The 13,377-nt window shown below is 41.1% G+C and overlaps 1 protein-coding gene across 2 annotated transcripts in view; it reads left to right on the top strand.

Moving 5' to 3' along the window:
- Positions 1-13,377, top strand: part of MTM1 (myotubularin 1) — a 115,849-nt gene that overhangs the window by 37,049 nt on the left and 65,423 nt on the right. For both annotated transcript variants that reach the window (XM_084790399.1, XM_084790398.1), the window contains exons 5-6: positions 5,433-5,543; positions 11,269-11,370. In XM_084790399.1, coding sequence (XP_084646525.1) covers positions 5,433-5,543; positions 11,269-11,370 — 213 coding nt within the window. The remainder of the gene's footprint in view (positions 1-5,432; positions 5,544-11,268; positions 11,371-13,377) is intronic.

Here is a 13,377-nt window from a genome sequence, read left to right as displayed (position 1 = left end):
CCCAGGTGCTAGAATTATAGCATGCATCATAACCTGGCTTTTTGCTTTTAATTATTTTAATTAATTTTAAAGGAGTAAATCATGTTTTAAACGTGTGCATTATAGACTGCTAGCGAAAATAGGCATTGCCATACATACCTACTTTTTGTATTGAAAGCACTTAGCCTATTCTCTGAGCAAGTTTCAAGATTCTGCTTGTTCTCGCTACAGTCCCCATGTATGTGACTGGACTTTTGCGTGCTTTGATCAGTAGCTTCCTGTGCACATCTCCAGAGGTTTTGGTTTTCAGCATTAAGTACTATATAGTAAAGCTTCTGGAAGGGTAAGTAGAAAAGTGACAGTTTCTACTTGGTCCTGGCTGCTGTGTCACTGCAGCTCATAAAGGGAACAATATTGGATGTGGCTGTTAGTGTAGGCTAGGAGAATTTCTGGCAGAGTTGGATAGATGTTGACAGATAAAAATTGATTTAAGAGATAGATATGAAAGAGTGAGTTAAGGGTAGTTAAATGAAAGGGGGGTGTCAAAGATGACAGGTTTTTAGCTGGACAATAAAGGGCACCAAGATAGACAGCATGGAAGAGGGCATCACTGACTGTTTCAAACTCTGCATGCTCTGGATATGAAGTATCTCTGTATTTGGTTAATATTTATTATATTATATTGTCAACCCCAGCACTGTATTGAAAGTCTACTTTTTGCCCCCTCCTCCTCACCCCCATATTCTTTATATCTTTTGACAAGGCCACCATGGTGCATCTGAGATAGGTCCCTAACTCTAAGTCACCTTGGATTACCACTCAGGCTGACCATCTTTGCTTTTCTCCTGTCCCTCCCTATCTACTCTCAGATGCCCCTGGCCCTGCATTTGAACTCAAGCTGCCGTCTGCATGCTAGTTCTTGATGTGCAGCCTTGCTGCCTGAATCTTTGCCAAATAGCAGTAGAGCCTCTTCTCAGAAAGCATTCTGTGGTTATCTCTCAGGTGAACCAGGGAATTCTGGGTGTTTATAAAATGCCTAGCCTTTCTTATGTGTATACCTGATACAAATTTGAGATACTTCTGGACAGCTAATCTCCAACCATAGTGATTTCATTCAAATGAAGTCATCACCACAGAACTTTGACAGAATGCAAACAGTAAGGTACTAGCTAGCTTGCCCTTCCCTGGCATCCCTTTCCATTTTGGGTGGACTCTTCTGATGGCTCTTGCTGTTTTGAGTACCCTTGCCTTACGTCCTAGACAGAGCTGGGCCCTAAGATCCAGAAGGGCAACTCTCCCACTTAGCTTCCCAGACCTCGGTGCCTAGTACAGTTCTCTGTTCTCCCTCAGAAGAGAGGTGCCTTCTCATATTTCTTCTCAACTATTTTAGGAACTTGAAGGAATAGAAGTATATGGTTTTTGTTAGAATGAACCTTTGAAACTCTTTCAATATTTAATGATATTTAGACAGTGATGACTCAGGTTTCCTGAGAGCTGGGTTAATTTTCCTATTCCTAGGTCTTCCTGTTTAGCTTGATTATCAGACCTAGAACATGTCATTCAGGAAGAGCATAGAAAATAGCCTCATTAGACTGTGGGTGCTCTGGCTGAGGAGCTGGCTGCTTCTCATTGCCTTGTTTCTGCTTTCTCTTGAACCATGCATGGTAGTCTGAGATCTAGAATTCCCTCTATATAACAATGACATAACACCAGAGTGCTCTCTCATAGCTGGCCATGGTGGGTCGCACCTGGAGTCCCAGCACTTGGGAGGTGGAGGCAAGAGGGTCACAATGAGTTTGATTCCAGTCTGTGATCTACATAGTGGGTTCCAGGCTAGCATGAGCCATACAGTTTGAGGCCCTATTTCAAACAACCAAACAAATAATCTCACTTTTAAAACGTTGGTCTTTATTTCCAGGGTGTGGGGTGCACATGCTGACCGCTTGCTAGAGTCAGGTTCTCATGTTCCACCTTGTGGATTCCTGATTCCTGAGATGAAACTTGCCTCTCACGATTTGTCAGGAAACATCTTTACCCACTGAGCCATCTCGCTGGTTCTTGTCTCAATTTTAATCTTCCTGCCTACAAACTTCTTGCTTCCACATTGCTATGAGAATACCAGGCTTTTATAAGCATGTAGTACATATACTTAGGAGTCAGTTTGATACTTAAGAATGCAGTTCACAGATACTCATAAATCTCTGTATAGTTCAAGAGTAATAATGTGCTGCATGGTCATATGCTTTTTAGGTGTACAGTAGTAAGAAGTAAATACATTATAATGTACAATTCTTTGTATGTTACTAAGTCAGTGGTTTCTCTTTGGGCATTTGGCTTTCAGTCAGGTTGTAAAGTCTATAGTATAGGAACGCATACAACAGCTAGTCCTGGTTTCTTACAGGCTCAAGTCAAAGCTCTGCCAGAACACACTGGTCTGCTGTGTGTGCAGAGCACAGTTATGTCATCCAAATGCTAAGCCACACTTTAGCATCATCAGAGTGGTAACAGTAGCAACTCTTGCTTTCTGGCTACCATCAGTGGGCAGTGTGTCAATTTCTTTTAAATCCATTATCTCAAATCATCACTACTGTACAGATAAGTGTGACCTAGAGATAGCACTGACTTGCCCAAGTTCTCCAGCTAATAAATGTCAGAACTCAGATTTGAGCCACCTTTGTCCATGTTAAGAGCATGTGCTGTTTTTCTTCACATGATAACCGAACTTAAATGTTTTGACTTTTTATTTTCAAATAACTACAAATACACATGATTTTTGTACAAATAATATAGAGGAGTCTCTTGTATCGATCTTCCAGCTGGTCATTGTTTCATGACCAGAAAGTTGCTTGGGAGGCTGGAGAGAAGGCTCCGTGAGTAAGAGCACTTGCTATGCAAGCATGAGGACCTGAGTTTGGATCCCAGCACCCACTCACTGCAGGATCTACATAAAAAGCTGAGTGTGGCCAGGCACACCTGTAATCCCAGCACTCGGGAGGCAGAGGCAGGTGCATCTCTCTGAGTTCGAGGCCAGCCTGGTCTACAAAGCGAGTCCAGGACAGCCTCGGATACACAGAGGAACCCTGTCGTGAAAATAAAAGCCAAGTGTGGCTGTGCATACAGCTATAGCGCAGCGCTCATGAGAAGAGAACCTGTCCCATAGGTTCTCATGCACATATGTAGAAGTAAAGAGGGGAAAGAGGGTGGGCATGGCAGAGGTGCTCAGCACAGTACAGGTAACCAGTACTTGAGGGTTGATAGTTTTATGAGTGTCTCTTTGTAATTCTCTGGCATTTGATGCCAAGTAACCAGCATCAATAATGAAAATATGAAACTGTTAGAGCACCACAAAGAACTCTCTGTGCTTTATACTTACGCTTTCCTCTCCTCATCTCCTGGCAACCACTTGCCTGTGCTCAATCCCTGTCTTGTCATTTCAAGAGCAGTAGTCACGTGTGGGGGCCCAGGCCTGTAACCCCAACACTAGAAGGATGAGAGAGAAGGAACAGAAGCTCAAGGCCAGCCTGAGCTACAAGCAAACAAAGCAGCACATAAATAGAATCATGTAACACTGTATCTTGATATTGGCTTTACTTATACTGTAAGGTCCCCTTAAAATTTTGGAGGCTAGATCATGTGTGTAGTTACATAGTATAGAGGCAGCCTCAGAGTTATAATGTGAATTTCTAGAAAAATCATGACATAGCATACAGTCTGTCAGAGTCAGTCTCTCTCTCTCTCTCTCTCTCTCTCTCTCTCTCTCTCTCTCTCTCTCCTCCTCCCTCCCTCCCTCCCTCCCTCCCTCCCTCTCTCTCTCTCTCTCTCTCTCTCTCTCTCTCTCTCTCTCTCTCTCTCTCCCTCCCTCCCTCCCTCCCTCCCCTCTGAGGAAGGATTTTTTAAAATGAATGGAATGTTTTTCATTGCATCACTAAAGGGCATTTTTGAAGAATAAACAAGCATCTTTACCTTTAATTTTTTTCCTATCAGTCATATAACACACCAGGAAAGTAATTTTTAGGATGACTGCTCAGCTCCCCAAATGGGGCATTTATATCACCTGCCCCAAGGCTCAGAGAACATCACAGAAGAGAGGCAGAAAGAATGTAAGACTCAAAGGATAGAAAAAATGCTGCAAAATGCTGTCTTCTGGGCATAGCATGACTGTGGTACCCTTGAACTTACCAGCCTCAGAGGATATCTTCACAAGACTGGGCTCATCAATATTCCATTAGGAGGTGAAAAGGCTCATATGGCCCCATCCTTCCCCAGAGGAACTATAGGCAGTTAATGGTTGCTAGTAGAGGAAAAGTCATATTCCTCAATGGTATAGTCATTGATAAGTGGCCCATGGTCCCATAAATTAACATACTTTTATACTCGTGTAAGGGACCCTAACTAAATTCAGAGGTCACAAAAAAAGGACATGCAAGTGGGAAAGGGACTTATTCCAACAAAGTAGTTCTTTAACATGATGAGAGAAGAACAGAGTGCATGTGTGCATGTATGTGTATGTGTTTGTGTGTGTCTGTATGTGTGTGTGTGTGTGTGTGTGTGTGTGTGTGTGTGTGTGTGTGTGTTGTAGTTGTGAGAGAATAAATGTTAGTGGACTTGCGGTCCTTTGTACCATCATCCATTTGGTTGCGCACTTTCTGTTACTTCAGGCACTGTATTTTTGCATGTTGCTCATTCCCCTTACTTTATTTGTTCAGACATCTTAATTATCCTAATAGCTCCATACTTGACCCATTAAATTGACTAATATTCTCCTCTCAGCTAGCCCCATTAAGCATCTTCATATATAGAAACCTTTTTTCTCCTGTTGAATGATTGCTGTAAATTCTTTAGGAATGCAAAGATTGGGTCAAATTATAGGATATTTTTATGGCTCGTATTGGTTATATATTTTCAGTCTTTGGCTTGACCATCAACCCATGAAACAAATGCTTTGGTTCTAGTAAGGAAATAACTCTGTGAGAAGACAGATAAACAGAATATCTTTTAGGTACTTTCTCAGAGGAAGAGGTTACTACTACTGCTTGATCCAATTGGAAAAGTGAGGCTTGTGGAGGCACAGTTACAGAATGTTGGTAGTTGGTAAAGAGGGATTATGCTAGGCAACTTAGAGCAAAGTGCATGGCCTTGGCTGGAGAGGAAGTGTGGGAAGGGAAGGAACTGACTGAGCTGGAGGTCAGAAAAGTGTAGGAAAGGCCGCATAGAAACCGACTGTGAGTGACTCCCGAGGCAATGTCAAATGTTTGAGGATGCATTTTCATGACGTGCTTGCCTATTTTAAAGCTTGCTCTTTCATGTGTGATCTATATCCTACTTTTAGTCTTAAGTTGCTAATGTACCAAAGTAAGAAAAAATAATTTGAAAAATTATGCTTATTTTACATGTTTTTTATGTTTTCATTATATTGACAGAAATACTAACGTTTGTAATTTTGTCCATTACAGGATTCTGCTCTAATACTTGATGTTCCTCTGGGTGTGATATCAAGAATTGAAAAAATGGGAGGCGCGACAAGTAGAGGAGAAAATTCCTATGGTCTAGATATTACTTGTAAAGTAAGAGATTTGGTACTTTCTTACATAAAGAAAAAGACACATTTGCGTTGAATAGTAGAAAGTTAATGTGGGCTTAAAAATTCAAAATCATTTCTAGTGATAGTGGTTACACACCTTTAATCCCAGCATTGGAAGGCAGAGGCAGGCACTTCTTTGAGTTCAAATTCATCAAAATCTCTTGTTAATCTAAAGTTGTAAACTTGGATCTTCCCTTGTTATTTGATATTTCAAAAAATGTCTGGGGCAAAGTTCCCATACAAGGGGTCCCCTATGGTCAAGAGTGAGGCTTCTTCAAAGAAATGGTCAGCTTTGTGGCTTACTGGGGCAGAAGGGTTTATAGACAAGAGTTTTGGGGTTTGTTTGGTTTTGGTTTTTTTACTAGATTTAATTTTTTTTTGATCTTGTTGAATGCAAATTTTCTTGGACACATGATTGAGTTACTTTACATTTAACTATTAAAATAGATTAACCATTCGTAGAGAAATGCCAACTTGAACTCATCTCTTGCTGAATACTGTGGAAGATGAAATTTTTTAAAAATAAAAGCCACATGATCTTTTACAATCCAACAATCAAAGGCACCACTATTAGGAATGAGAAATCCAAATAGCTATCTTCCTCTTTAGTAACTTCTTATTTACAAGCACTGCCTTAGATAAGACTTTACATCAATTGTTAAACATTTTATAGATTTAAAACTTCCCACAGAGTTATCTCACAGCTACTTGTATGTTTGTTTGTTTATTTGTTTTAGAGATAGAGTCTAACTATATAGTCCAGGATGTTCTCAAATTCTTTTTGAATTTTTACTTAGAGTGCTCTCTCTCTCTCTCTCTCTCTCTCTCTCTCTCTCTCTCTCTCTCTCTCTCTCTCTCTCTCTCCTTGTGTGTGTGTTTGTGTGCTTGCACACTTGCTGTCTAGAAAAGGGTGTCAGATTCCTACCCCTGGAGTTACAGGTGGTGTGAACCATCTGATATGGGTGCTGGAAACCAAACTTGATCCTCTCGAAGAATACTACTTGCTGTTAACCACTGAGCCATCTCTGTAGCCACAAATTCTCAATTTATATTTTACATATATTCATACATACGATTGTTTGGTGTGTGTGTGTGTGTGTGTGTGTGTGTGTGTGTGTGTGTCTGTTCACCCATGTGCCACAGACACATACATGGAAGTCAGAGGAGGTTAGAGGTTGGTTCTCCCTTTCCACCATGTGTTTACAGGGCTCAACCTCAGGCTGTCAGTCTTGGTGGGAGGGGTCTTAGGCAAGAGTTCTTAAACCTTAGTTTCACTCTCCTCCTCATCCTCATGTGTTCAGGGTACCAGAGCTGCCATAATAGCATGCCTATCCTGTGGAGTTGACTGATACTGTCTGCTTAGCTGCCTCTGGCTCCATTGAACATCCTCATGTGCATCATTTTTTTTCTTCCTTTTGAATGAAGTTGCAAGTTCTCCCAAGTAAGATAATTGAATTAAATAGTAAGGATGTTTTCATGGCTCTTTATGGTACCATGTGTCACCACCTAGAACACCTTCACACTGAAAGAAAGGAGGCATAGAAGAGATTTTATCCTTTGTGGAAAGGATGCCTCCTTACCTATAAGAGCCATTTTCAGTAGCAGTGGCCTAATATTTGGTTTTGGATGGTGAGTGGGAAAATTAATTATGATAAAGTTTAGCCAGTTTTTATATCAAACATTTATTGAGCACCCATGTCCACCCAAACATATCCTAGGAACTTCACATTCTACCTCAGTGCAACCTTCCCAGGCAGAGATGGTATAGATGGAGCATTTCAGAAGAATTAGGGAGCTTTGCTGCTATGGTCCAGTGAGAGCCAAAGCTGACCTCCAAATAGGATGATGTAACTAACCATTTAGTGAACAGCAGAGTTACGTTTTCTAGCAAGGAAACCTGCTTTCCACATGCGAATGGGAAGACCATCGTCTAAGGCATTATGCTCAGTTCTAGGAAAAGCTAGAAGGAGTTTGGAGGTCATTGCCCCAGTAGATCTTAAGCATTTGCATCAAGATGTCCAGAAAGCCTTTGACTTCTATCCCAGAGCTGACTGTAAGGTATGCTTTAAAGGCCAAAACTGAGAAAGTGACCTCGGTGACTGTTGGGCATCTTGCTAGTTCAGAAGTCATCAAGCCTCTTTTAGGAAAAGGTCCAGATAGCAAATATTTCAGGCTGTAGAGGGTTACCTAAGATAGGTTGCATATTCTCCCATGTTTTTGTAAGATAATATTCTTGTCTTGAGGACTGTACAAAGTGGCCTGGCTGAAGTTGGTGAGCCTTGACTACCCGAAGCCCATTATTGTGTGTGGATAGGAAAATGAAGCCTTCACAATGTGACGTGTCTTGCCTCTGTAGTGCTCAGGACCAATAAAAGAACCTGTTTAAAAACCCAAGTCATATCCTCACCTCTGGTGCTACAGTTTCTAAAATCCAGACCACTATGCTTCTGTTTGTACTGGGAATTGAATCCACAGTTTGTAAAAGATAAACACAAATACAAGCAACCAGAACCCAAAGGAGTACTCTTGCCCAGAGTTTCTCTCCTGCTCTCTGCCCCAGCTGCTTTTGTTTCTTTGGAACCTGAGTTGTTTCCATGCGCTGTCTGCCATCCCAGCTACTGGCTACTACAAGAGCCCTAGAAGTACAGAGATTGACGTTGAAGAAGGGTCTTTGCATTTTGCATCAAAGGATTCATGGAAAGGAGGGTTATAAAAGCATTTTGGTGATACTGAAGTGACTGTCATCCCAATAAGGTACTAGCTGCCTCATCAATAAGAAGACTCATATTTAAATATTTGTCCTCCAAAATGAGTAAGACATTCTTAAACAGTTTAGGAACAGCTTGTCAGGAACCATTTCCCAGGTTACATACATCAAAGTTTTAAATTGATTTGTACCCAAAATTGATGAGGCCTTAGAGCAGTATTGTAAAACATCCTTTTTGAGGCAGAGTCTTATTTCACTCATGCTCGTTTTGAACTCCTATGGAACCAAGACTGGCTTTGAACTCTTACTTTTCCTATATTTCACCTGCAATATGCTGAAATTATAGGCAAAAATATGCCACTTAACCCAGCCACATAGCACAACCATTACCTCCCCAGAAGCACTAATGGCACAAAAGGCACTCCGTTTTCTTAGTAGCACATGTGGCATTGATGGAAGAGGAGTCTGCAGCAGTGGCATAAGCGCTTGCCATCCTGTCTCATAGACCCCCTTGCACCTGCCATCAATCATCATGACACCGCTGCATTTCTCTACCCAAATTAGAACCAACCACTACACCTTGGACTGTTTTAGTTGTGCATATATGAGTTTCTCTCAGCAGCAACAACGTTCAGAGTGGCTTTTGGTTCCAAAGGACCTTGTGCAGCCACAGGGGTGTTGTGGATATGGGAATCACTACCTTGTAGGCCCTGTACTACCAGCGATAGCAATTTCAAGTCTTTTTGTGAAAAGGCAGGGCAAGCAATGCTGCCAGAGTCTTCTTGCCCTTCCCCTATTTCCACTTAATTGGTTTAAGGAGTGTAGTTATTGAGGTAGGCAGTCACATGCTTTCTTTAGTAATAATTAAGCCATTGAGGATCACCATAAGATCCAGCTGGTGAGCATGTAGACTCTTACTGGGAAAGTCTTACACCACAAGTCTCTTTCCCAGTTACCTCGAAGAGTCAAGCTTAGAGGACAGCATGTCCATTCGATGTAGAGTTAGGGTATGCTCCTATTTATGTTCCACACTAGGTGATCTGCTGTCTGTGAATTATGTGCCTTGTTCACTTCACTTTCCTTGTTGGCAGGAAAGAATTTTTATTTTTACTGTAATTGCCTCTGAGTCAGATGGCAGAAAGTGACTGGAGGCACTCATGCTTTGACATGTGAAAAGGATTCCTCTGAGTCATTGCTGGGTCACGATAAACATTCATTTGGAAACAGTCTAATTTGGAGCAAAGTGGTTAAGAGAATGATGTAGTGGTGTTACCAGTGGCCTGTGGCTGTTAGAAGGAAAGTTTCTCACAGGTCCTTGTGGCCTGACAGGTGGGAGCTGTCCAGTGTTAGGCCCAAGGCTGCCTGTAAACCTGTTGAATGTATCTTGGCCTATTGAAATGACTTTTCTTTTCATCTGATTATCATGAACTAACAACTAATATCCCAAGATTTAGCGAGGAATATGGTATAAATTGGTTTTTGGACTTTTTCCAGTATCATGCTATTAGTATGGGCCTCAAGTATAGCTGGGGGATACAATGCTCATCTGCCATGCACGAAGCCTTAGATTTCATCCCAGTGCTATAAAAATCAAAAGGAGAAAAAAAGCACAAAGCAAGGCTTAGTATATGCCATCTGTATTGAGCGTGATTGATCAAAGGTCATTCGTTAGTGGTCTCGGGGTCTCCTTCATACTTTACTTGCCTTTTCGAATGTCTTGTATATAGCAAAGCCTTAGCTGGCCCTTGAGACTGAAGAATTGTGAAGCTTAAATTTGTCCCTGAGTTAGAGAGATGGCTTGGCACTTAGGGCTTGCTGCTCTTGGAGAGGATGAGTTCAGTTCTTAGCACATGAGTGGGCTACCTTCACAACCACCTCTGACTCTTGAGGCTAAGATCTAGTACCCTCTCCCAGCCTTTGCACCTACCTGCACACATGTGCATATACACATAAATAAAAGTAGAATAAATCTTTTCAACAGTATTATTGATAAACAACAACAAAACTTTGGAAAAATGATTGTTATAGTATATAAGATAGCCAGAGCTAGCCAGTCACGTGACACATGCCTTTAATCCCAGCATTTGGGATGCAGAGGCAGGCACATCACTGTGAGTTGGAGACCAGCCTGATCTACAAAAGTGAGTCTAGGACAGCCAGGGCTGTTACACAGAAAAACCTAAAATAAATAAACAAACAAACAAAAAAGATAGCAGGATCTGAGTCCACTCCTTAGATAGTCCCAGAGTCCATGATTGAGTATTTTAAAGAAACATTCATTCTTAAAAATAAGGTAGAATTCTCTGTTTAATTCAAACTGATGTTAGAGGACCTGGTATTGTTTAGGTTCAGTTTAAAAGTCTTTCTTTTCTATTAAAGAGCTGTATATGGAGAGCTGCCATTGAAATCCAGCTTTGATAATTAATTTATAGTTTCTGAAGGTAAAATGATATCTAACATGGAGTACGTTGATGTGGTTTATTTGGAATTCTGTGAAAGTAAAATTAACTAGTAATAGTTTATTACTTATATGACTTGTATGAGAACATAAAATGCCAATCATTTAGGGAGAAAATGTTTGCATTTTAATGCCACATTTAACAATATTGGGATTATATTTGGTAGCAGATACTCTTTTGAAATGTTATAGGACTTAACTACTGTTTAATAATTAAAGCTTTCTTGCAAGCAGTGAACATAGAGGTAGACGGAGAAGAGATGATGAACAAGGCAAGGTTGAGTGGGTCCTTTTTTCTAGGATGTGTTTCTGCTGTCTTGCAGTCAGCATTTGGGGAAGTGCTGTCTTTACTTTCTTGGCTGTAGTATGACTGTGCCCAGGTCTCCTTAAACTGCATGTGTCAAGATATCATATAAAAATGTAGCTTTCTTAGTAGTCTAGAGAAATCACTCTTGTATGTAAGTGAACTTCTCCCTTAATTAAAGAAATTTTTTTGCTTGAGTTTCCTTGAAGACTCAGTTCTACTTTCTCCTTTGTCTCTAGGATTTGAGAAACCTGAGGTTCGCATTGAAGCAGGAAGGCCACAGCAGAAGAGATATGTTTGAGATCCTCACAAAACATGCCTTTCCTCTGGCACACAACCTGGTAAAGTCTGGGGCTTGCCTGAGCATTGGGATGCTCTGAAGTGTCTCCTCTGTGAAAACTGCCTGTGAATTGGACTTCTCTTCCTTGGACTCACTGCTTTACATGTACTGGCATAACACATTTTAAATATGATTTGCTCAGTTCCAGAAAGGCCCATCTGCTAGTGTGCATGAGCCTAGACCTCTTTGCTCTCCTGCCATGAGTGTGCCCTTTAAAACGTAGTCGGCGATAGTGAGAAGGATAAGATGGCTTATTACAGTACTGTTAAGTCTTCCCAGAATTCACTGCTGTTCACTTTGGTGCTAACAAGCCATGTGAGTCAGGCTTTTGTAGCACCAGTTAAAAATGGGAACAGATCTACTGATCCTAAAGCCCATTTAAACAAATACACACTTCTCCCTCTTCTCACCTCTCCCTTCCTCCCTGTCTTTCTCTTGTTTTCTCTTCCTTCCTCTGTCTGTCCCTGTATGTCTCTGCCTTTGTCTGTTTCTGCCTCTGTCTCTCCCTGCACCCTTCTTCCTTTCCTCCCATGAGGCCGGAGATCATGTATCTCAGGCTGGCTACAAACTCTATGAAGGCACGATGACCTTGACTTTCTGGTACTCCTGCTTACCCCTCACTGGGATTGCCAGCATGTGCCACCATGGCTGGTTTATGTAGCACTTGGATGGAAGCCAGGGCTGGATGCATGCCAAGTATGCACACCAATGACTTGACCTGCATTTGCTAGGTTAACCCGAAACTTATGATCCTATTACCTTCACCACCCAAGAGCATGAATGGCAAATGTGTGTATGCCACCAGGCCCAACCTCTTTTCTTACTGCCATGCCTTGCTGACATCCCCTTGCCCCTATTTTTGTCCTCTGCTTTTTGCTTTCAACAAACTTAGAGGTGAACACCCATTAAAGGGAGAACAAGGAAAAGAAAGAATTCTTTAGAAATACATAGTTTCGTTAGTTAGTTATGATTTTGAAGCGAGGTCTTATGTAGCTCAGGCTAGCCTAAAACTCACTATGTAGGTGAGGGTAACTTTGAACTTTTAATCCTCCTGCCTCTGCCTCCCCAGTATTGGTTTTACAGTGTCAAGTTTATGTGGCATTGAGAATGAAACCTAGGGTGTCATGCAAGCTAGCGTAGCATTCTCCAAATTGAGCTACACCTCCAAATGGTTTTGTTGAGTGTAGAAGATAACTAAACTGCACACCAGGCAGAGTGTGATTGGTCATGCCAGAAAACTCTATTCTATTTTCTTTCTTTTTGTGGTTTTTATTGTCATGGTAGATGGTCGTTATTGTTTTAATAAGGATGTCAGGGTTTTGGAGGTTTTGTTTCTTTGTTTGTTTTTTCTCCTAGTGAGAAAAGACTTTTGTGTCTCTGGATCAGTGTCAGCAGTTGTTTGAGTCCCAGGAAGGGAGAAGCTATTAGGAGGGTCTAATGACTGCTTCATGCTCTTATGTTGATGGCAGATGAAAATTTGATGTGTTTTGGGAATAATTCAAATAAGATTTTAAAAGTGTTTCTTTATAAATATTTTAAACTTTTTATGGTGAAAAGTTTGTAGGAATAGATCTTTTAAACTTATGAATGTGAGAATGAACTTATCATGTTTTAGTCAGGGAACATGTTGTCTTATTAGAGATTGAAAGAGTGGCTCACAAGCATGTTTGAGAATGCTAAGGGCCTAGCATCTCCATCTTCCTTCATAAGCTTGAGCTGCCAGCTTTCTCCTTTTCCTGACATTGTCTGTGTCTTTTAAAGTTTCTTCCCTTAGAAAAGTAGTCAAGTGGTAGCTTTCCTTTCAAGCTACTCATCTCTCACTTGAATGCCAAACTTCTGGAAAAATATTTTAGCCTATTTTCATGAACTTCACTTACTCACTCTCTCATTTACTTACTTGCGTGCTCGCTCACTCGCTCACTCACTCACTCACTCACTCACTCACTCACTCACTCACTTACTCACTCATTCATTTATTACTCTAGCCCATCCAGAATCAAACTTTATT

This window comes from Acomys minous (assembly GCF_964271855.1).
Source record: "Acomys minous genome assembly, chromosome: 7".
NCBI lineage: Eukaryota > Metazoa > Chordata > Mammalia > Rodentia > Muridae > Acomys > Acomys minous.
Note: the sequence above shows the minus strand (reverse complement) of the source record. Positions and strands in the feature narration are given on the sequence as shown.